Source organism: Phascolarctos cinereus, unplaced genomic scaffold (assembly GCF_003287225.1).
Source record: "Phascolarctos cinereus isolate Bilbo 61053 unplaced genomic scaffold, phaCin_HiC Scaffold_2;HRSCAF=192, whole genome shotgun sequence".
Taxonomy (NCBI): Eukaryota; Metazoa; Chordata; class Mammalia; order Diprotodontia; family Phascolarctidae; genus Phascolarctos; species Phascolarctos cinereus.
The window spans coordinates 92,606,436-92,627,384 of NW_027555625.1; the positions used below are offsets into that span (position 1 = coordinate 92,606,436).

Genomic DNA, 20,949 nt, shown 5'->3' on the forward strand with positions numbered 1-20,949 from the left:
TATAAGTCTTCTCAGTTTCCCCCCCCCTCCCCAGGCAATCAGAGTTAAGTGACTTGCCCAGGGTCACAGTAGTGAATATCATGTATCTGAGGTCATATTTGAACTCAGGTCCTCCTGACTCCAGGGCCAGTACTCTATCCACTGTGCCATCTAGCCACCCCTTCCCAGGTTTTTCTAAAACCATCCCACTTATTCATTCATTCTCTGTGACTTACATCTTGTCTTCCCTAACCATTTCCAGTCCTCTCCCTTCTAATTCACTTCTCTCTTCTTATAGCTTCCATTGCATTCACTACCTGTACTTCTCTTGATATTTAATCATTTACTACCTGGTATGGAAGGCAACAGCCTCTTACAGGCAGGCTCTAGCTGTGAAATCCTGGGCCAATCAGCTCCTATGCCTCAGGCCGCCTTGATGAAGGGAGGTTCCACATTGGAGTTCCCATATTTATATATCTTGTCTCTCCAATGTGATTATAAGTCCCCATCAGGGCAGTGACCATGGAAAAACTGGTCAAGTTTATCATATACTGTTTGTATTCGAGGCAGTCCCAAGCACTGTGGAAGGGTGGGCTGAAAGGCTGGTCGCTATATTTCCATGTCTCTTCTGAGAGGAGCTGGTGATCGTATTTGTTTGATATTTGGCAATTTTAGAAAAATTCCTTTCCCCTGGAAGAGTGGTGCTATTTCTCCGTTATAGCTGGCCTTTCTCCCTCCCATCCCCATCCCCCACTGGTTTTCACTTGTCTTGTGTTCCTTATGACAAGGTCAGTCGCCTCCCAATTAGCTTGCTTTCCTGAGGAGCAGTGGCAAAGTCAGTGGAAGATTTCCCTTGTAACCACTGTAATATCACAACACTCCGCTGGAGTTCCCTAGGGCTTAGCACAATGCCTGCCACATAGCAGGTGCTTAATAAATGCTTGTCTGCTTGACTTGCCATTGGAGTATTTCCTGCTGTCCAGTATTTCTCCAGGACCCTGATCCATGACCTTATTTAGGTGGCTGTTGTCTCTATAATATTTAGGATTGGGATCCTACTGTTGGTGCTGAGAATGGAACTCAGTGATTTTTAAAAAATAGTTCAGTCTAGGTGGTGGAGTGGATAGAACGCTGGGCCTGCAGTCAGGAAGACCAGAGTTCTAATCCTCAGACACTAACTAGCTTTGTGACCCTGGGAAAGTCACTTACTTTGCCTCAGTTTCCTCAACTGTAATATGTGAGGATCAAATGAAATAGTATGTGTAAATCACTTAGCATCGTGCTTAGCACTTAGTAGGTGCTCATTTCCTTTCTCCCTCCCTTGACCCAAAGGGAGTCTGGATTGATTTCTTAGAAAGGGACTAAGAGGCAGCTAATTAAGGAATGAAGAGGCAGGAACACCTGAGTTCCAGTCCTGTCTCTGACACATATTGGCCGCGTGACCCTGAGGGTGTCCCCTCAATTCTAGAAGCCCCAGGTAACTCTAGCAGGTACACAGCTGATGTATTAGTGGGAGGAGCTTCCTCATTTGTATTGTCCTGTAACGATGAAATCAGATCAGTTTGAAAAATCAACAGCACTCGCTTTACCCATAGGTAGAGTGGGTAGTCACTTTACCGGTGTGATTTTGTGTGTGGGGGTGGGGGGAACTTAAGGAGATCCTTCCCTCCTACCAAACATCTCACTCATAGATGGAAGAAAAAGAAAGAGAAAGAAAGGAAGAAAAAGAAGGAAGGAAAAATATTTACTAAGCAATTACTCTGTGCCAAGCATTCGACAGTGGGGTGGACGAAAGGAAAAATGGTATGCAGATCTGTGATTTGGAGATGGCATAGTGGCCTGGTTCTACGGAAACTGAAAGGTGGGGGAGGAGTTAGGCCTGGTTAGGTGTGGCTGATTCACCTTGTGTTTATCTAGCCCAGCCCTCTCATTTTATAGATGAGATAACTCAAGGCCAACAAGTTTCAGTGACTTCCCTAATGCCACACAGCTTGTAAGTCAAAGATTGAGGATTTGAATTCAAATCCTTTGAAACTTCCATGCTTTTGCCACGGTGCACACAGCCTCCAAAACCTGAAATTCCTTTAACAGGGGACAATAGAAAGGGGAAGATAATCACAGTGATGATCTCAGAGTTCTCCCCTGAGAGTGGGTTTTGAGAGCGAGAAAGGGCAAAAGTGGTAACCGAGCATACGAAATGGAAGTGAGAAGAGGCAATGTGGGGGACAGACGGCAGGAGGGAACAGACAGGGGAGGCTGAGAGCATGCCAGCAAACCACCCCCATTTTGTAATTATGCTGAGGCCTGGCCATATCCACCAAGGTTTGGACTGGCTAGATGCTAGAAAATTGTTTCTCTGGTATGACTGTATGCTTAGTTTGGGTGACTAACCAACCCGCAGGGAAAATTAGGAGAGCCAGCCTTCCCAAACAGCAAAACTGGCAAAGATACCAGGGCTGAGAATGTCTGCCATGCTGCTAAAGAACAAAATAAATGTTCTTCCATCTCCTGCTCAGGAGGCTGGAGAACATTTCCCAAAGAGATTTTTTTTATGTTGAAGGGACTGAAAAAAAAATCTTGAATTTGTCTGTTTAGATGAAATCATAGATCTTTTGAAATATCAAAATTGCCACCCCTCCAAGCCATTCTAGGTAGGTGCTTTGGCCAAAAAGGTTAATTGTCTAGTGGTCCCGTTCTAAGTTCAAATCCCCATTCTTCCACTTACTGTCTATATGGGTCAAGTCACTTAATTTCTCTAGGCAGCTAGGTGTCAAATTCATAGAGCTCTAGAACTGGAATCAGGAATACTTGAGTTCAAATCCAGCTTCAGACACTTACTAGCTGTGTGACCCTGGACAAGTCACTGAAGGTTTTCATATTTTCTCAGATGTAAAACCTCAAAAAATTGTTGTGAAGATCAAATGAGGTGATATTTGCAAAGTACTTTGCAAACCTTAAAGTAAATGCTGCTATTATTGTTATCATATTATTATTATTATTTTTATCATCGAGGCTTAGCTTTCTCATCTGTAAAATGAAGAGGTTATATTAGGTAACTTCTAAGTTCCTTCCTGCTCTAAATCCACAGTTCTGTACATCTGTGAACCTTCTCAGAGGTGAGCCTTTCTGATGTGAGCTACTCTGGTCCTCAGACGAGAGAGATACTCCCTGGCCTTTCAAGCTCACTAGCACCTAACACTTAACATAGGCTTCAAAAACTCAGGGTTACCACCACATGACAAGTGAGGGCCTCAGACAGTGACTTGGATTGGACCATGTAGTTGTCATGGCTTCCACAACAAATGACTCACAAGGTGCTGATCCCAGTGAGCCCAGGAGGGCCAGTGGGACTATGTCGGACTAGATGGGGATAGACTTTGGAATGTAAGAGCTTCTCTGAGAACATTTCTAAACCTGTCCCCACTGGACACTCTAGCGCTAAGGATGGGTAAGGTCTAGGATTCCCTGAAGCACTTCGTGGGCCCTGGAATGTTCTACGTGGAGTCAAAACATGCTTGCTTGTAACTCAAACCCGGTGCTCCTAAGTATTACTGCCCTCTCAGTCCACACAGAACAAATCCAATCCTAATTCCATGTGAGAGTAGCTCAAATTCTTGACAAAGCAAGGAGTTCTCCAAAATATACCTCGTATTGATTTTTTACATACTTATGAATATATGTTATCTTTCCCAACATACTTTCTTATTTGAAACTTTATCTCCCCAGACAGAATGTAAGTCAGCCTCTTGAGAGCAGGAGCTGATTTATATTTTTGTCTCTATGTTCCTAGCACTTGCTCTAGTGCTTGGCACAAAGCAGGCGCTTAATGACTACTGGTTAGCTGATTGCTTGTAGGTGGGAGAGAGAGACATCTTGATAAGCTTGGCATAATGGAGTTTGGACCCAAGCACCAGTGCTGGGTCAGAGCCTTATTTAAAACTTACCAATTATGTGCTTAGTACTGCAAAGTACATAGCATTTCCTAAGATGCCTGACTAGCTGTTTTTTTTTTCTTCTAGGTGTGATAGAGCTTTAAGTTTTTATCATGGAAATAATAATGATTTGAAATATATTCTAAATTCTGGCACTGGAAGTTTGTTTTCTCTGAGCCGTTATTTTCTTCTGGAAAAGAAAACCTTTTGTCTGTCTTACCTCTGTCTTGTTGATGTCCAAAGGATGCTCCCACCTAATGTTGCCCCCACACCAGTATTTCATCTGCTTTACTGACAGCCCTTAATTAACTTATTTTCCTGTCCACTTTGTGCCCAGTCCAGGGTTAGCCAACATGAGGCATACAAGAGAAAAAAGAGAATATGGATCATTGCCCTCTAGCTTACTTTCTGGTTGGGAGAGGCAAGATCAGTGCTTATGAAAATCAGACCAGTAGAGAAAGTCAGTGTAGGATGAATGAGTAATATAAGCAATAGAGTGTAGTGTGATTTCAAAGGAGGGAGATATCACTATGGGCTGGGGGTGGTCAAGGAAGACTTCCCTGAGGAGTTGGGATTTGAGCTAAGCCTTGAAGGAAAGAAGGAAGTGTAACTGGACATATAATTGGAAGGAGGCAGGGGGCATTCTAGAAGACCAGAGGAATGGAATGAACAAAAGCCCAGAGGTGGGAAAACATGAGGTTCATCCAGTAGACAATGAATAGACCATCCTACCTGAAGTGAAAGTTCATGTAGGGTTATAGTGGGAGATAGAATTGGAAAGAGAAATTGAGGCCAGATTGTGGAGGCTAGAATGTCAGGCTGAGGAATCTGGACTTGATCTTACAGGTGATGGACAAATGTCCTAAGCTGCCTTTAATAGAAGCATGGTGTTCTGAAGCAGGCAGTTCTGGGGACTATGCCATAAGAGGATCAGTTAAAGGGCCTGAGGACCTTTATCCTAGAGGAGAGAAGATGCACAAAGGGCATTGCTTTGTCTAGTATTGGAGCTACTCTCACATGGAATGAGGATTGGATTTGTTCTGTGTGGAGCCAGACGACAACAGTACTAGCAGCATTGGGTTTAAGTGGCAAACAGGCATGCTTTGACTCAATGTTATAAAAAAAAATACGAAAGTCTTCCCATCAGCTATTGTTTTCCAAAAATAGAATGGACTTCCTGGGGAGCTTAATGGGTTTCCCCTCACTGAATGTCTTCAAGTATGCTTTCTATCTGTATGACCCTGGATTAGTCACTTATGCTTTCTCTGCCTTAGTTTCCTCATCTGTAAAATGGGGGTGATAATCATGTTGGCTTCATATTATTATCATATTGTCAATAGTGCAATTATTATAGATATTAATTTGGAGAATCAAATGAGATAACATGTAAAGTGCTTCTCAACCCTTAAAGCCCTATATAAATGCTAGCCATGACTATTATTGTTGTCGTCATCATTAAAGATGGGATTGCCACTTTACAGGGATATAATCCAAGAGATTCCTTGTTCAGGCATTCAAAGCCCTTCCTAACCTAGCCCCCTCCTGCCTTTCGAGTCTTCTTACACCTTACTCCTCAACTCTTTGTTCTAGTGACACTGGCCTCCTGTCTGTCCCATGAACAAGACACTCCATCTCTCTGCACAAGGCATTCTGTCTGGCCATCCTCTGTGCCTGGAATGCTCCCTCCTCCACACTCTGACCACTGACCTCCCAGGCTTCCTTTAAGTCCCAACTAAAACCCCACCTTGTACCGAAAGCCTTCCCAACCCCTCTTAATTCCAGTGCCTTTACCTCTGTTGCTTATTTCCTATTTCTCCTGTCTCTAGCTCTCTTTGTACGTATTTGTTTGCATGTTGTCTCCGCCATTAGATTGTAAGCTCCTTGAGGACAGGAACTCTGTTTTGCCTCTTTTTGTATCCTCAGTGTTTAGCACAGTGCCTGGTACATAGCAGATGCTTAATAAATGTGTACTGATTGATTGATTGATTGGACCGGATGAGCTCTGTGGGCCCTTCCATTTCAGCTATCCTGTGATTCTTTCACACGATGTTCACTAGCAGGGACTTAACAGATGAAAAGGGTGTTTCCAGAAATGCCTCACGTACTCTTTCTCATTCTCGTTTGTGCAGGAGTAGTTCAGAGAGGAGAAAGGAGAAGTCGAGAGATGCTGCCCGGTGCAGAAGGAGCAAGGAAACAGAGGTTTTCTACGAACTTGCCCATGAGCTCCCCCTGCCTCACAATGTCAGCTCCCAGCTGGACAAGGCTTCCATCATGCGGCTGGCCATTAGCTTCCTCCGGACACACAAACTCCTGTCCTCAGGTGAGAGAAGGGGCTGGCCAGGGGTGACACCCCCCCCCACCTCCCACCAGAATACTAAAAACCTCTCCTCCTCCCTCAGAAAGACCAGCCTCCCCCACACAAGCGAACCCCTCTGTGGTGTGATTTTAAAGAATTCCTGAAAAGTCTGCCTGATGGAGAATAGCTACCTTTCTGGCCTGAAATTTCATCATTAGTGACTCATTCTTTTGTGTTAGATATTGCTAGAGAGCCAGCACCATGCAGTGGAAAGAACTGGTTTTAATGTCGGGTGATTCGGCTTGGATCCTGATGCTAATGGCTTGGATCCTGATGCTAATGTTTTCTAGTCATATGACTGAGGGCAGTTTCCTTAACTAATCTGAGCCTCAGTTTCTTCATATGTAAGACTGGGTAGTGATACCTACCCTACCTACCTCAGATATTTGTCATTGAAAAAGAACTGTGTATACTTTAAACTGTTATAGAAATTCTCATTCTCTTTCTCTCTCCCTCTTCCTCTCTTGCCTCTCTCTCCCTTCCCTCTCCCCCTCCCTCTCCCCAGTCTCCTTCTCCCTTTCCCCTCTCTCCCTTCCTTCCTCCTCCTCCTCCTTCTCCTCCTTCTTTTTCTCTCTCTTTCTCTCTCTTTCTCCCTCCCTCCCTCTCCTCTTCTCTCACCCTCCCTCCCTCTCTCCCTCTCCCCTTCCCTCCCTCCATGACCTCTCCTCCTCCATTTATATTCACCTTTTTGTCTCTTCCCTTCTATTATCTATACATTTTTTAAAAGCCTAGAGAAAGGGTGATTTGAGCTTATTTTCTGAACCTTTAGTAGCTTTGATAATTGGTCTCAGACTAGGTTATTTTCCTTTGTCCATTTCCCCCTAAAGTATAGCAGTATAAGCATAGAGAAGAAGACTCATCCAGTAAATGTTGATTAAGCACCTACTGTGTGCACAACATTGTGCTAGATGCACAATGTGCTAGATGCAAAGTTTCGAAAATAAGGTTGTATTGGTCTGCAGTACGCCTGAAGTCTTTGAGCTAAGGAAAGGAGATACCACCACCCTCTTATTGCATGCGTATCAAGTAGTCATCCTCAGCTCCCAGGATCCCCAAATTCTGGGATATTTATAATGCAGATCATATCAAAGAACGTACCACCCAGAAACAGCTAGGAACCAGCTTGTACAGGCTGAGGGAGGAGGCAGTGGTGAACACTTTTTATACAACATTAATTTCAAATAGCTGAACTAAGTAGGCAGCTAGATGGCACAGTGGATAGAGTACTGGGCCTGAAGTCTGGAAGACTCCGTTCAAATTCAGCCTCAGATACTAGTTGTGTGACCCTAGGCAAGTCTTTTAATCTCTGTTTGCCTCAGTTTCTTCATCTGTAAAATGGAGATAATAATAGCATCTACCTTCCGAGGGTTGTTGTGAGGATCAAATGAGATAATATTTATATAGCATTTAACACATAGTTATATAAGTGCCAGCTATTCTTCTTATCTGTAAAAAATCACATGTCTCATATGCCAGTCTGTTTATGGGATTTTAAAAAAATGACCTTAATGCTGGAGTTAATTAAGGAATGACCTTAATGCTGGAGTTAATGGAGTTAAGCACTATCATATGATCCATCATGGATTAAAATTTAAGATTTAATTAATAATAGTAAGGGAATATCTAATTCAGTTTGATGGGAGGGGTGGGAGTGGGGAGAGAGAGAGAGACGTTTAAGAGTTTTACCTCCCCCAAAAGAAACGATTCCAGGACTATAAAGTAGGAAAGGGTGTACCCTTTCTTATGCCTTTCCCACAAGGCCCAAGAGAAATTCTGAATCAGGCCACAGAAGACAGTAAGCTGAAAGCAAGACCTAGCCGGTCTCTCTGGTCTGGGACACCGAGCTCCTCAGGACCACTGAGAAGGAAGCTTGCCTCACTTGCAGTCTGGTAGAGGGATAAGACATAAATACAAAAGACAGAAGAAAGGTATAAAAACAAAGTGACCTCTGGGCCCCAATTGGAAGAGGCTGAATTAGAAATCACCAAAGATTGTCTGTCTTCTGATGCTTCCCCTCACATAGGCTGGGCTGCACTCCCTCTCTTGTTCTCTCCCTTCCCTTCCCCTCCTCTATCCTCCCCTCTTCTCTCCTCCCCACCTCTGTCCTCCCCTGTGCTCCTCTCCTCTGTCCTCCCCTCCTCTGTCCTCCCATCCCTTTCCCCCACCTCTCCTCCCCTCTCTTCTCCTCCCCTCTTCTCTCCTCTTCTCTTTTCCCTTCTCTCCTCTCCTCCCTTCTTCTGTCCTCCCCTCTCTTTTCCTCTCTTCTCCTCTCCTCTCCTCCCCTCCCCTCCCCTTTTCTTTTCTGATCAGCATTAGACCCAAAAATGCCCTGTCTTCCTGAAATTTTGGTTCAAAGATTGAACAGCAAAGAGATTTGGGGGCAGGGGACTGGCATGGAGAGGAGTATTTTGTAAATTCTTCCATTTTCCTACCATTCAGGTGGGAAAGCAGACTGCCTCGGAATCCAGTTATCAATCCCATCCCATTGTGAATTGTGCTGTTCTAGGAGAGAAATCCTGAATAGAGGAGAATCTAATTTAAAAAAAGAGAGAGATGCTGAAATGGTGTGTGCTATTCCTGTCCCTCAAGCACAGGAAGGATATAAAGGGTGAAAAAAAAAACCTGAAAGAAAAATACAGAGGGCAACCTGATTGATCTAGGGACTGGGAGTAGGAATTGTGCAGGGGGCAGAAGTAAGCTAAATGTATATATTGTAGAGGAAGAGAAAACCCTCAAGGAGGGGCCAAGGGCAAGACCACATTCTATAAATACCTTCAAAGTAACAATGCAAAAGAAAGGATTGTTCACCACCCTGGGATATAGGAAAGCTAGAAACAATGGTTTGAAGCAAAAGTTCAAGCTAGATATGGACAAATGTTATGAGAGAGTTGTTCATGCTGAGAAACTAATGCTGGGAATATCAGGGAAACATTACAGCTTATGAGCATAAATCCTTATCATATCTCTCCCGCTACTGTTCCAAAGGAGGGCAGATAAATCCTTACCAGAGGCAGGGCTGTCTGCCAGGTTGACAGAGGAGACACTGACCTCTACAAAGTGCGGCATGGCAAAGAGCTCTGGATTTGGAGTCAGGGGACCTGGATTCCAATTCTGGCTCTCTCACTCACATATTCTAGGCACATCATTTAACCTCTCTGGGCCTCAGTTTCCTCATCTGTGAAATGAGAGGGCTGTGGCTAGATGAGTGCTTAAGGGCCCTTCCAACTCTAAAATATGAACCAAAATGCTTCAGAATGAAGCATGATCATGTTGCAGAAAATTCTCAAATTTATTACGTTGGATTAAGTTAAATAAAATTAAAGCAGTTGTGTTGACTTCAAATGCTTTATGAATTTTATCTTTTAGTGATAACTTTAAGATTTGGCTTAATGTCAATGATTGCTGAAGAAGCATGCTTTTTGTTTTTTGTTTTTGCCATTTCTCCTAATATCCTTTTGGCATCTAATGTTGAGGACATTTATGTGAATCCACAGAAACCAAAGGCCATCAGGGGAAATTCAGACACCAGTCTACTGACCTTCTGCTATACCACAAAGGCCCTAAAATACTTGGTTTACCAACAGCTTTTCTCTAGATGCCCTAATTTAATTTCTGTTAATTCACACAGCTCTTTTTGCCTCACTATTAATTGGCAACATGTTGTTGAAAGAAGTAGATTCCAGAAGTTGGAACCTTTTCTGCACATGATCACGCCTGATTTTTGAAGATACTGCTCTGGATTTGTGGAGAGGGAATTCCCAATCCGGTCCTCCATCCCTGCTCACCTCCCTGCGGCTTCCCTCCAGCCCCAGGCTGCCATGAGTGAAGAGAGAAGTTGTGGTTGATCCAAAGTAGGATATCATAGGGATAGAAACAACCTGTGTTTTCACTGACGTAGGAACTCCCTCTATAATACAGGTCTACACTTTCTCTGCAACTTACAATCATACACTCCTTTCCACACCAGTAGTTGATATTGACATTTATTAAGCATCTACTATGTGCCACTCTAAGTGGTAAACTGACTTGCTCAGGGTTGTTGTTGTTGTTACCATCACATAGCCTTGTAGGGGCCAGTTAGGACTGGAACCCAGTCCTTCCGGTCTCTGAGACCAGCTGTCTTTTCAGCTGTGCTTTACTGTCTCTCTTGTACAGTTGTTGCACATCATGTTGTAGTATATTATCATACTATAATTTATATCCTAGTGTGGTGCCACCTAGACCTTGTATCCCAGGGAGGAAATTATAGGAGAAGGGCCTCCCCAGGATGACATCACTCTCCACGTCTGTTCATGAGATGTAGCCAGTGTTGAATACCAGTGGACTGAGCTTGGGCCACGGGGCTAGAGGGCCGACCTTGCAACATTCATGGTCATCACTCTGTCCTGTTGTTCTGCAGAGCTGCTAAGGGGCTGAAACAAAGGAAAAGTATAAAAAGTTTCTACCCTTGGTGATCTGCTCTTGATGACCTTGAGGAGGAGCCCTTATAAAGGCACAGCAAACACCAAGAAAAGGAAGGGGAAGAGCAGGGCCTGCTCAGCTGGTTTGTTTGTTCCTTCACTTATCTATTTATTTTCTGTCTTCTGGGTCTGAAGCCTTTGTTTCAAGGATCTGTGATTTCCTTGGTGTGAACACACCCTCTTGCAGATTGCAGTCATTTAAGAGATGGAGTTCCTTGAGTTGCTGAGGTGGGATGGGGTTGGGGGTGGGGGAGGAAATTACCTAGTTGATAAGCCTCTGGCAATGAGCCTCTCTGACCTCCAAGAGCAGGTTTTCTACTGACAGACACATAATTGGTTCCTGGCCTGTACTCAAAGGCTTTCCAGCTGGGGAAGACCTTAGCTGACTTTGGGCTTCCCTGACATAGCATTCCCAAACCAAGGCTCGCTTCCACACCGAGAGAGGCACCACAGCAGAACCTCATCGGAAAACCAATACTTTAAAAAAACATGGCACTTGAAGATCTAAAGCACTTCATATACATGGGCTCTGATCCTGGGCTTTTCCGATACTCAGAAGTATTGTATAAGATACTCCTCCTCCCTTTCCATGCTACTAACCTGGAGTCAAAACTGCTAAGCTCTGTCAGCTACCTGCTCAAGAAGTGGCTGAAGCCATTGATGCTCAAATGTTAGTGGCTGCTAAGTCATTCTGTATGGTTCGTGTTCACCTTATGAGAAAGCATTAATTGTTCCCATTTTATAGATGGTAAAATTGAGTATCAGATGCCAAAAAGTGACAGGGGCCAAGACTTGAACTGGGGTCTTATGACCCCAAGTCCAGTGTTCTTTCTCTGACAGCCTACGTGTTCTTTTCTTGCTACTCTTTGGACTCCTCACAGGGAGTCCTGTGTCCCTGGGTTGGGCATCTCATAGAAATTGTTTCAGGAAGAATGTGTTAGCAAAAAGGTAATTTTCTTTCCTTCTTTGGGGCCATTTTCTTTTGGAGTATTTTTTTTAAATTAATTTACTCATGTTCTCTTACAACTACTTGTAATCCTTCTTTAAGCACAGAATCTGTTGGAAGAACATTGTGAAAAGGAAACCGAATGCAAAAACAAACAAACACAAAAAATCAAACCAACAGCATCATGTTTTTTTGAGGGGTCTTGTGTCAGCAGCATCTCTCAAACTGTAGCAAGCACTCCTGGGCTTTTGCAAAGGCAAACAAACTGGGGGTCCATTGTTTGAGAGTTCTTTCTTTGCACCCAGAGCAATTCCCCCATTCAGGCTCGTTTCATAAGAGGAAATAGCTGGTTGTACAGCTCAGAGGTGAAAAGTGTACAAAATACCAAGGCTTGCTTTAGAAAGACTTGGTCTTCACTCACAGACACATTTCCCTTTGATTTTCTCAGTAGGCAGTTCTGGGTGGGAATGTTGGAGAGGAAACCTGTAACGTTTAGAAATCCAGGCTGTGGGTCGGGACCTTCCCTCTGACTGAGATTAGTATCACAGGAAGCCAACTCAAACAATAGCTTTATAATATTCGCTTCCATGTGGAGCAGAGAACAGAACACCCTCTTAAGTGGAGGGAACACCAGTAGAATGGTCGGTCACTGGATTGCCTTCAAGTGTTTTTGTGGGAGGTGTTCAGCAAACAGCAGTCTGGTAGGATATCATCTCAATGGAACAGCGCTGCCTGCTGGGTACCATTATTTGCAATGGAATTGAATCAACTATGCAAATTTTGGTTTTATTAGAAAATAAGTCGGCAGCTTCCCAAACTTAAACAAGAACATTTAACTGCCTTTTTTTCAACCTCATTTAAAACCAGAGAGGCATTTGAAGACATGTTTTTGAACGTGTGTTTTATTCTCTGAAAAGGATGCTCAGATGGATTGTTGTTTCCCAGAAATTTACACAGGGGTGCTACCTGGCTTAATGAAAAAAAATCCTCATTTTTAGGCTTTCTAGCCCACTGGAGGAAAGATGGTAAAATAGGGGGACAAATGCTCTCAGGATTTCATTATGCCCATGTTCCTCCCTCCCTCCACCCCTGCCCCCGGTAGATTTAACTGCAGAGCCAGCCCTTGGCAAAATTATGGAGGCAAAGTTTGTCTTCTTTTGACGCCCATCCCTCCAACAATCCCTCTGCCCTCCATCTCTAATACCATCATTCTCCTTCCCCTTTCTAATTACTAGGAGGGTACAAGAGAAGTATTGTGTAAGATTCTCCTCCTCCCTTTCTGTACTGCTAACCTCAAGTCAAAACTGCTAAGCTTTGTTGGCTACCTGTCCCAAGAAGCGGCTGAAGCCATTTATGTTCAAATATTAGTAGCTGCTAAGTCTTTCTGTGTGGTTCGTGTGTCTTTCTCCCAGAAGTGTTCACACTTTATATGGAGTCAACAGAATTCAGATTTTAAAATTCAAAGTGACCTTAGGTAGCATAGTTTTGCAAAATTTAGAGCTGGAAAGGACATTGGATACCATTTGGTTACTCCCCTTCATCTTAGGGAAGAGGAAAAGAAGGGCTCAGATTTGCCCAGGTTCATGGAATTCAGGTTAAGGGCCACTGATCTAGTCTAATACTATCATTTTACACATAAGGAAAATGAGGCCTAGAAAACTATCCACTTGTCCAAGTGGGGTCACATAGGTACCAAATAATGTCTTCTGATTACAAATCAATTTCTGTTTCTGTTTCATTATGCTGCCTTTTATAGCATTAACTAATAAAATATAAAATTACATAAAATTTATATAAAATCATCTATATAAAATTATAGCCATATAAAATTATCTATGCTAATCGAAATAGCTGTTCATAATATATGGATAAAGATTAGTATTAGACCTGTGATTTTAGTGACAGAGGAAAGTCTCACATGAGGAAACCCCTTCTAGGATGCAGACCCACACCTTCTCTGCAGCTTATGGTCTCAGAGTTGCCTCAAGCACTAGGAGGTGAAGGACTTTGCCTAGAATCTCCCAGCCATTATGTGTCAGAGATGAGACTTAAGCCCAGGTCTTCCCCGCTTGGAAGCCAGCTCTCTATCAGCTATGTATACCTCTATTATTAGTAATAATAACAATATCTCACACTTCTGTAGAACTCTTAAACAATCTTAAAGAATAAATAGTACAAATATTAGTATTCCTATTTTTGCAGAGTTGGAAACTGAGGCAATTCACTGATGTAAAAGTAATTTGCCCTGGGTCTCACCGCTAACAAGTGCTGGGTTTAGAGACGTGGATAATATAAAATAGCAGATAATTTAAAAAATATGTGTATTTGTCTTTGAAATGCCTAGCAGGATATTTTCCCCATCCATAGTTTAGGTTCTTAAATTTGCTTTGGTTCAAGCTTAATATTACACAGTTTATCTCCCTGAGCACACACTGGTTAGTGGCCAGCACTGAAGGTAGTATAGGTGGTAGGCTCAAGGCAAATGTAAAACATTTAAAATTAAGCCACCTGGTAGGTACCATCCCCTCTCCCATTCCCCCACCCACACCTTAACTCCATCCCCAAGTAGGTAAAGAAGAACTGACAGTGTCTTTAAGGTATTCTGCAAATCATAAAAGCTATTCTTATTTTAGCTATAAGATTTGGGGAGGGGGGAGCAGAAGTAGAATTTTCTAAGATTGGACAAAAATTGGTCTTGAAAATTCCTATGAAGGAAAATTTTCAGTTATGGTAAGGATCTATCCTCTTGGAGAAGCTTGCCACAACTTTAGAAAATCCAAACCAGGGCCCTGTTGCTTTTGCTTACCCTGGCTATGGCTGGCCAACCCCTGGTACCATTGGGTTCCTGGTCCTACATGAGGGCCCCCTATTCACGGCGCTGCACCGCCTGAAGGAAACAAGCCGGCACTCTGGAAAAGGTGCCCCCAAACGCAGGACCAGCGCACATCCTGGCGGTGGGGAGCCATCAAAGCCTGCTTCTCTGGCTATTTTTAGCATTAAAGAATATTGTTTTAGACCTTGTGGGGAGCCTTCCCCAGACAGCCCAGCTGCTGTGCCAGTGATTAGCTAGCTTCCTTTGGGCTTAAACCCAAAGTGATGACAGGGGGGGAGAAATGAGTTGGAACCAAAGATAAGTTAACTGGTCACCAAATATTTACTGAGCTTCTGTTATGTGCTCAGCCACTGTGCCAAGCAGTAATTAGAGCTGACAATTAATATAGTACTTCATGGTTATAAATTACTGAACACATCCTTTGATCCACGTAACAACCCTGGGTGGTGGGATTATTGGCTCCGATTTCCAGAGGAAGAGTTTAAAACTCGGAGAGGATAAGTCAGCTGTGCAAGGTTATGCAGACGGTTATGGTCATGGCCCTGGAGATGGGGTCCAGGGGCTCTGACTCCGTCATCTAGGTCTCATTCCTCAGACCTCTTGTTGGGGATTTCACCTTTTGTGTCTGTGTTTCCTATCTTTTTTTGTTAGACTGTGAACCCCTTGAAAAGAGTCTGTTTTGTGTCGTTTTCTGTGTTCTGTACAAGGGCTGGCATAATACTGGGAATGTAGTAGGTACTCCCCTAACAATCTACTACTAGGAGCATGGAGATGAGTCATTGCCTGAAAGTATTTTAATACCTACTGTGTGCTCAGCCAGCTCTACATTATTAGATGCCGTGGCAGTACAAAAGAGGTCTGTGCCCTCCAAGAGTTTATGATCTTTTGGGGAAAACAAAACACGGACGCAGAAAACAGTATATGACTGTGGATGAGGAGGTGTTCAGTCATGTGGTACCTACTGAAAAGGTAGCCTCACTTTTCCTCGCGGCCCCTAGCCAGATATTGGGCCTTTTGACTTCACAAGGTGATAAGATTTAAAGCTAGAAGATCTTACAGATTATCTAGCCGAGGGTTCTTAACCTTTTTGTGTGTGTGTGTGTGTGTGTGTGTGTGTGTGTGTGTGTGTGTGTGTGTGTGTAATGTACCTCTTGGCAACAGTCTGATGAAGCCTATGGATTTCTCAGAGTAGTGTTTTTAAATGCATAAAATAAAATATATAGGATTACAAAGGAAACCAATTATACCCAAATAGAGTTACCACATATTTAAAAAAAAAAGTTCATAGGCCCTTCATTCACAACCCTTGATCTAATCTCTTCCCGTCTTTCTAGATGAGAAAACAGGTCCAAGGAGATAAAATTACTTGCTAGAGCCACACAAATAGCAAGTAGTAGAATGAGGATTTGAACCCCAGGTCCTTTGACTCTGTAGCTTCTGGTCTGTACTCTTAACTCTTGGAGAGTGACCTGAGAATGTTCTGGGGAAGGGCCATGGAGAGAGAAGCAGGCGCTCCTGGACCCCAAGACATAAATATAAAACTCAACCCAGGCTCATTGCTCCTAGGTTCCAGGGCAAAGGCCATGGTGATTTTCAGTGACCTCCCCCCTAATATGGTATGGGGTGTGTGTGTGTGTGTGTGTGTGTGTGTGTGTGTGTGTGTGTGTGTGTGTGTGTGTATAGGTGTGTGTGTGGTGGGGATGTCAGGGAAAGGAGGGTTGCTAAAAAACTCCTTTCAAATATCTCCCTTACGGGCAGTTCCAGAGCCTGAAATAGCCTCCATTTGCGGGTCATGGCCTTGACTCAGGGTGCTATGTCCCCAGAAAAACTCCTGTAAAACTGCAGCTAAGTTTCCTGAGAAGGGTGGTAATAATGTCTGACATTATATTGCACATTACCATTCACAAAATTGTTTCTCCACAAGAAGCCTGCAAGGAAGGCAGAAGCATTTTTCACTTTGTTTTGCAAATGAGAAAACTGAGCCTTATCAAGAATGAGCGACTTGCCCTGTGCAATGGCGCAAGTACTCCAGCCATTACTTGAACTCAGGCCTTCTGACACTCCTTGCAGTGCTCTTTGCACCCCATATTTTGCATTAGCCTATTAGCTATACCCATTAGTGTATCTGCAGATTAACTTATCAGTTCAGGAGGCCAATTCTCTAGCAGAGGGCAGGGTTCTTCTCTGGGGTAAGGCTCAAGGACAAGGCAGACGCCTCCCATTCTCACCAGGATCCCATTCAGACACAGGAATGAACCCTCTTCCCCCAGAGACCCACCACCTCCCCTGTTCCCAGCAGCCAGGAAAGGGTGGAGAGCAGAAAAGAAATTCCCCCCATTCACTCCCTCCTGTTAGTCAGGCTGAGGCAAAGGAAAGACTGCCCGAGCACTATTGTATATAATTAACCAGCTGAGAAGACTGAGGACCTGCTTAGTCTGGGTTTTGTCTGTCAAAGACAGCAGCTTGGAATCGTGCAGATGCCCTGACCCAGCAGTCCCCCCCAACATGTAAGGAATGGACCCAATGGCACCTCAGTTGTGTGTGGTTTTTCATCGCCATTTTGGGGTTTTCTCAGCAAAGATACTGGAGTGGTTTGCCGTTTCCTTCTCTAGCTCATTTTATAGATGAGGAACTGAGACAAACAGGGTTAAGTGACTTACCCAGGGTCACACAGCTAGGAAGGCTGAATTTGAACTCATGAGGATGAGGCTTCCCGATTCCAGGCCCAAAGTTCTATTCACTGCACCATCATCACCTTAGATATCCCTTTATAGGGCATCTCTGTATTGGGGTCCATTTCCTTTCAAAGGGGTAGAAATATGTTCCTGAGTCTAAATTTGGTGGGTGGGAAGGAAGCCAAAATGATGAAATTAATAAACTTGACCTTGGGCTAACCTATGGTGGGCTCGACTTATACAAGAAATGTATTCCTGAAAAAGTTGCCTATAAATCAGATTCTGCAGTATACACCCCAGGAGGGGTCATCTCTACTTTAAAGAGAAAAAGACTTTCATAGGGTAACAAATTACTCCCTCATTTAATTGCCTTGTAAATCCAGGTTAAGTTTGCTTAAGATGAGGCATACCTGAATTTCCCTAGGCCTTTTTGTGGCCAACACTGGATGAATGTGGAGAGGAGTGAGGGAAAGCAAATTAGAGTTTGTGGTTTGAAACACAGATTAGGCCGGATTAGCTAGGGCCCTGCCTTCCCTGCTTGGTTTGGGTTATGGCCAATGGGTCTGGATGACCAAGCATTTTTTTGTCTGAGACAAGTGCAGAGTCTTTAAATTTTGCAAATATCAATAGGGCACTCAATGATGCCCAAAGTAATTGGTAGGTCAGTGTTTTCACAGGTTTTCCTTTCTGACTTCTAAACTGCCCTTTCCCACTCCAATCCATTAGGCACACCACCACCAAAATTTACCTTCAGAATTGTCTGTTTACCTTTAAGCATCAGTCTAGACCCTTCCTCTCTGCCAGGACCTGTCTCTGGTCCTGTATCCTCTAGGGAAGCTTTTCCTAACTACCCCTGCTCTCTCTGTTCTGCTGCTTACCACTTGTGTGACCTCAAGCAATTCTGGGCCTCAGTTTCCTCATCTGTAAAAATGAAGAAGTTGTACTAGATCCTCTCTAAGGGCTCTTCAAGCTCTAATGTGTGATTGTGTGAATTCCTAGACATGGGTGGGGAATCGGTGACCTCAAGGCCGCATGCGGCCTTCTAGGTCCCCAAGTGTGGCTCTTTGACTGAACCCAAATTTCACAGAACAAATTCTCTTAATAAAAGGATTTGTTCTGTCAGACTTGGACTCAGTCAAAAGGTTGCACCCAAGGAACTAGAAGGCCACATGTGGCCTCGAGGCTGCAGATTCCCCACCCCTGTAGAGTGTTTAGTCTGGGCCATATGATCTGACTCTGGCGTCTATCCTGTCTTGAAATGGTCTTTCATTGTTTCAGGGAGGAGAGTATTGTTTCTCCAACCAGACTGTGAGCTTCTCAAGGACTAACATAGGGCTTGGGTTCCCCATTCAGTGATTGATGGACCTTTGGGGAACAGAGACAGCTAGATGGCTCAGTGGATAGAGTGCTGGGCCTGGAGTCAAGAAGTCAAATCCAGCCCTAGACACTTACTAGCTGTGTCACCCTAGGCAAGTCATTTAACCTCTGCTTTAATTCAAGAAAACCCCATGGTCAGTATGGTCCATGAGGTCACAAAGAGTCAAATATGACTGAATGAATGGGGAGCAGGGTCTGCTGACCGAGCCAGGGAGCCCAGCAGAAGAAGAGAGACCAACTTGTTATACTCATATTTGAAAACACAGATTTGAATTGAGTTTATGTTGGGTGGATAGGAGAGGTGGCAAGAGGCAGTGTGGCATAGCACATAGAGAGCTAGCCTTGTAGTCAAGAAGATCTGAGTTCGAGTCTCATCTGGGACATATACTGGCTATGTGAGTCACAACATCATGAGCAAATCACTTAACGTCTCAGTGCTGTAGGCCAGTGGTGTCAGAAACAGCAGCCACTAAACCATACAGAAGGATCCCTCCTGGTGCATATTGACTTAGAAAACCACATATTCGTATTGACTATGTTTTATTGTGTTTTGATTTGGTTTACTAAATATTTCCCAATCACATTTTAATCTAGCTCACGCTGTTCTTGGGAGTGTTTAGGGGCCACAGGTTTGACTCCCAGGTCACTCTCCAAGACTATGAGTCACAGAGAAGGTGCTGACCTGCATTAGTAAAGGGGCTTTTCCTCATATGGGAGATTCCTCTTACAAGTGAGATCATACGTTTAGTCCATCTGCCTTCTACTGGGGACGGTTCTCCAGAGAAGGCCATTATCTGCAGAATTCAGGGTGAGGAAGCAAAGCCAAACCTCATTTCCAACCATGACAACAGTCAGGGCTATTAGGCCTCAAAAAGTGATGGGGTGAGAGTGGAATAATGTCCAAAAGAAGATTCAGCTTCCTGATCACTCTTTTTATTCATGTGAGTATTTGCTTTTCAAGGGGACACTCACTCTATGCCTGGGAGAGAACACTGAGACTCTTGCTGTGAAGTAGAATTTCTTTCCACCCTCCTAAAATTAATCATGATATTCATAATAATGGTATAGGATCATAGCATAATAAATCATACTATTATATGTTTAGATCTAGAAGGAACCTTAGTTATCTACTGCAACTCCCTCATTCTACGGATGAGGAAACTGACACACAGAGAATTGAAGTGACTTGTCCAAAGTCACACAGGTAGTATGTAATAGAGGCAAGATTTGAACTCAGGTCCTCTGACTTGAAATCCCTCACTCTTTCCACTGTACCACCCTTATCACATAAGATCTAGAAAGTACCTTTCAGAATGGGGGGGGATGGGGGAAGATTTCATTTTCAGCACAATTCTAATGTTACATGTTTTATTCCTTGACAAATTTTGATCCATGAGAATATTGGATTAACCAAAGCATTCCATTTCCTAACTCTTCTGAATAAATTATGGAGTCCACTGGTCTGCTTTTGTTGTACCATATACAAGATGTCCCAACAGGTTTTTTTTCCCTTTTTTTTGAACCAGAGTATTTACTTATTTCCAGATTATAGAAGCATATGATTTAGAGCTAGGAGGGACCTTAAAGGTCACTACCTCCCCTTTCCTTTTTTTCCCCTCATCTTAGTCATGTCCCAATAGTCTTAGTGCAATTTTAAGCATCTTAAAACTTAAAAAAGCATCTAAAAACTTAAAACTTAAAGCAGGACTTTTGAGACATGATATCTATAAAATACGTGTACCTGCACGTGCACAAAATTCGTGAAGGATCGGAGGTTTCAATGGTGTGGAGAACTCTTGGTGCAGGAACTCCCTGCTGTGTGTCAGTAGAACCCAATCTATGACTTAGTAGGAAAGTTCTAGGGGAGTGTCCTGGGATACAGCCTGCTTATGGTCTTACAGAGAGTATGTTAAGGAGGTGGGCCTAGAACCCGAGTCTTCCTAAGTCTAAGTCCAGCCTTTGATCCATCCTGTTACTCTGCTTCTCCCATGTACGTGTGCATGTGCACATTGGTACATCTATTGAGAGACGACCTCCGTGTGTTTGTAGAAACACAAGAGCCTATCAGTGGGGTCCATTTTCCTGCCAGACATTATTCCCTTGCTCTCTCGTTCCAGTGTGTACTGAGAATGAAAATGAAGTGGAAGCAGACCAACAAATGGACAGCTTGTACCTGAAAGCCTTGGAAGGGTTCATCGCTGTAGTGACTCAAGATGGAGACATGATCTTTCTGTCGGAAAACATCAACAAGTTCATGGGACTCACACAGGTTGGCCTCCTCCTCCTCCTCCTCTGTTCTTCTCTAAGCTTTTCGGTCTTGTGGTGATCTGTTTCCCACGAACACCTCCTTGGATGGTAATCCCCTGTTTCAGGAAACCACCCAGCCCGGGC

At 43.6% G+C, this 20,949-nt stretch overlaps 1 protein-coding gene across 1 annotated transcript in view; it reads left to right on the forward strand.

Moving 5' to 3' along the window:
* EPAS1 (endothelial PAS domain protein 1) overlaps positions 1 to 20,949 on the forward strand; it is a 115,161-nt gene that overhangs the window by 56,626 nt on the left and 37,586 nt on the right. The window contains exons 2-3 of the mRNA XM_021001228.2: positions 6,041 to 6,231; positions 20,676 to 20,827. Of these exons, the coding sequence (XP_020856887.1) occupies positions 6,041 to 6,231; positions 20,676 to 20,827 (343 nt within the window). The remainder of the gene's footprint in view (positions 1 to 6,040; positions 6,232 to 20,675; positions 20,828 to 20,949) is intronic.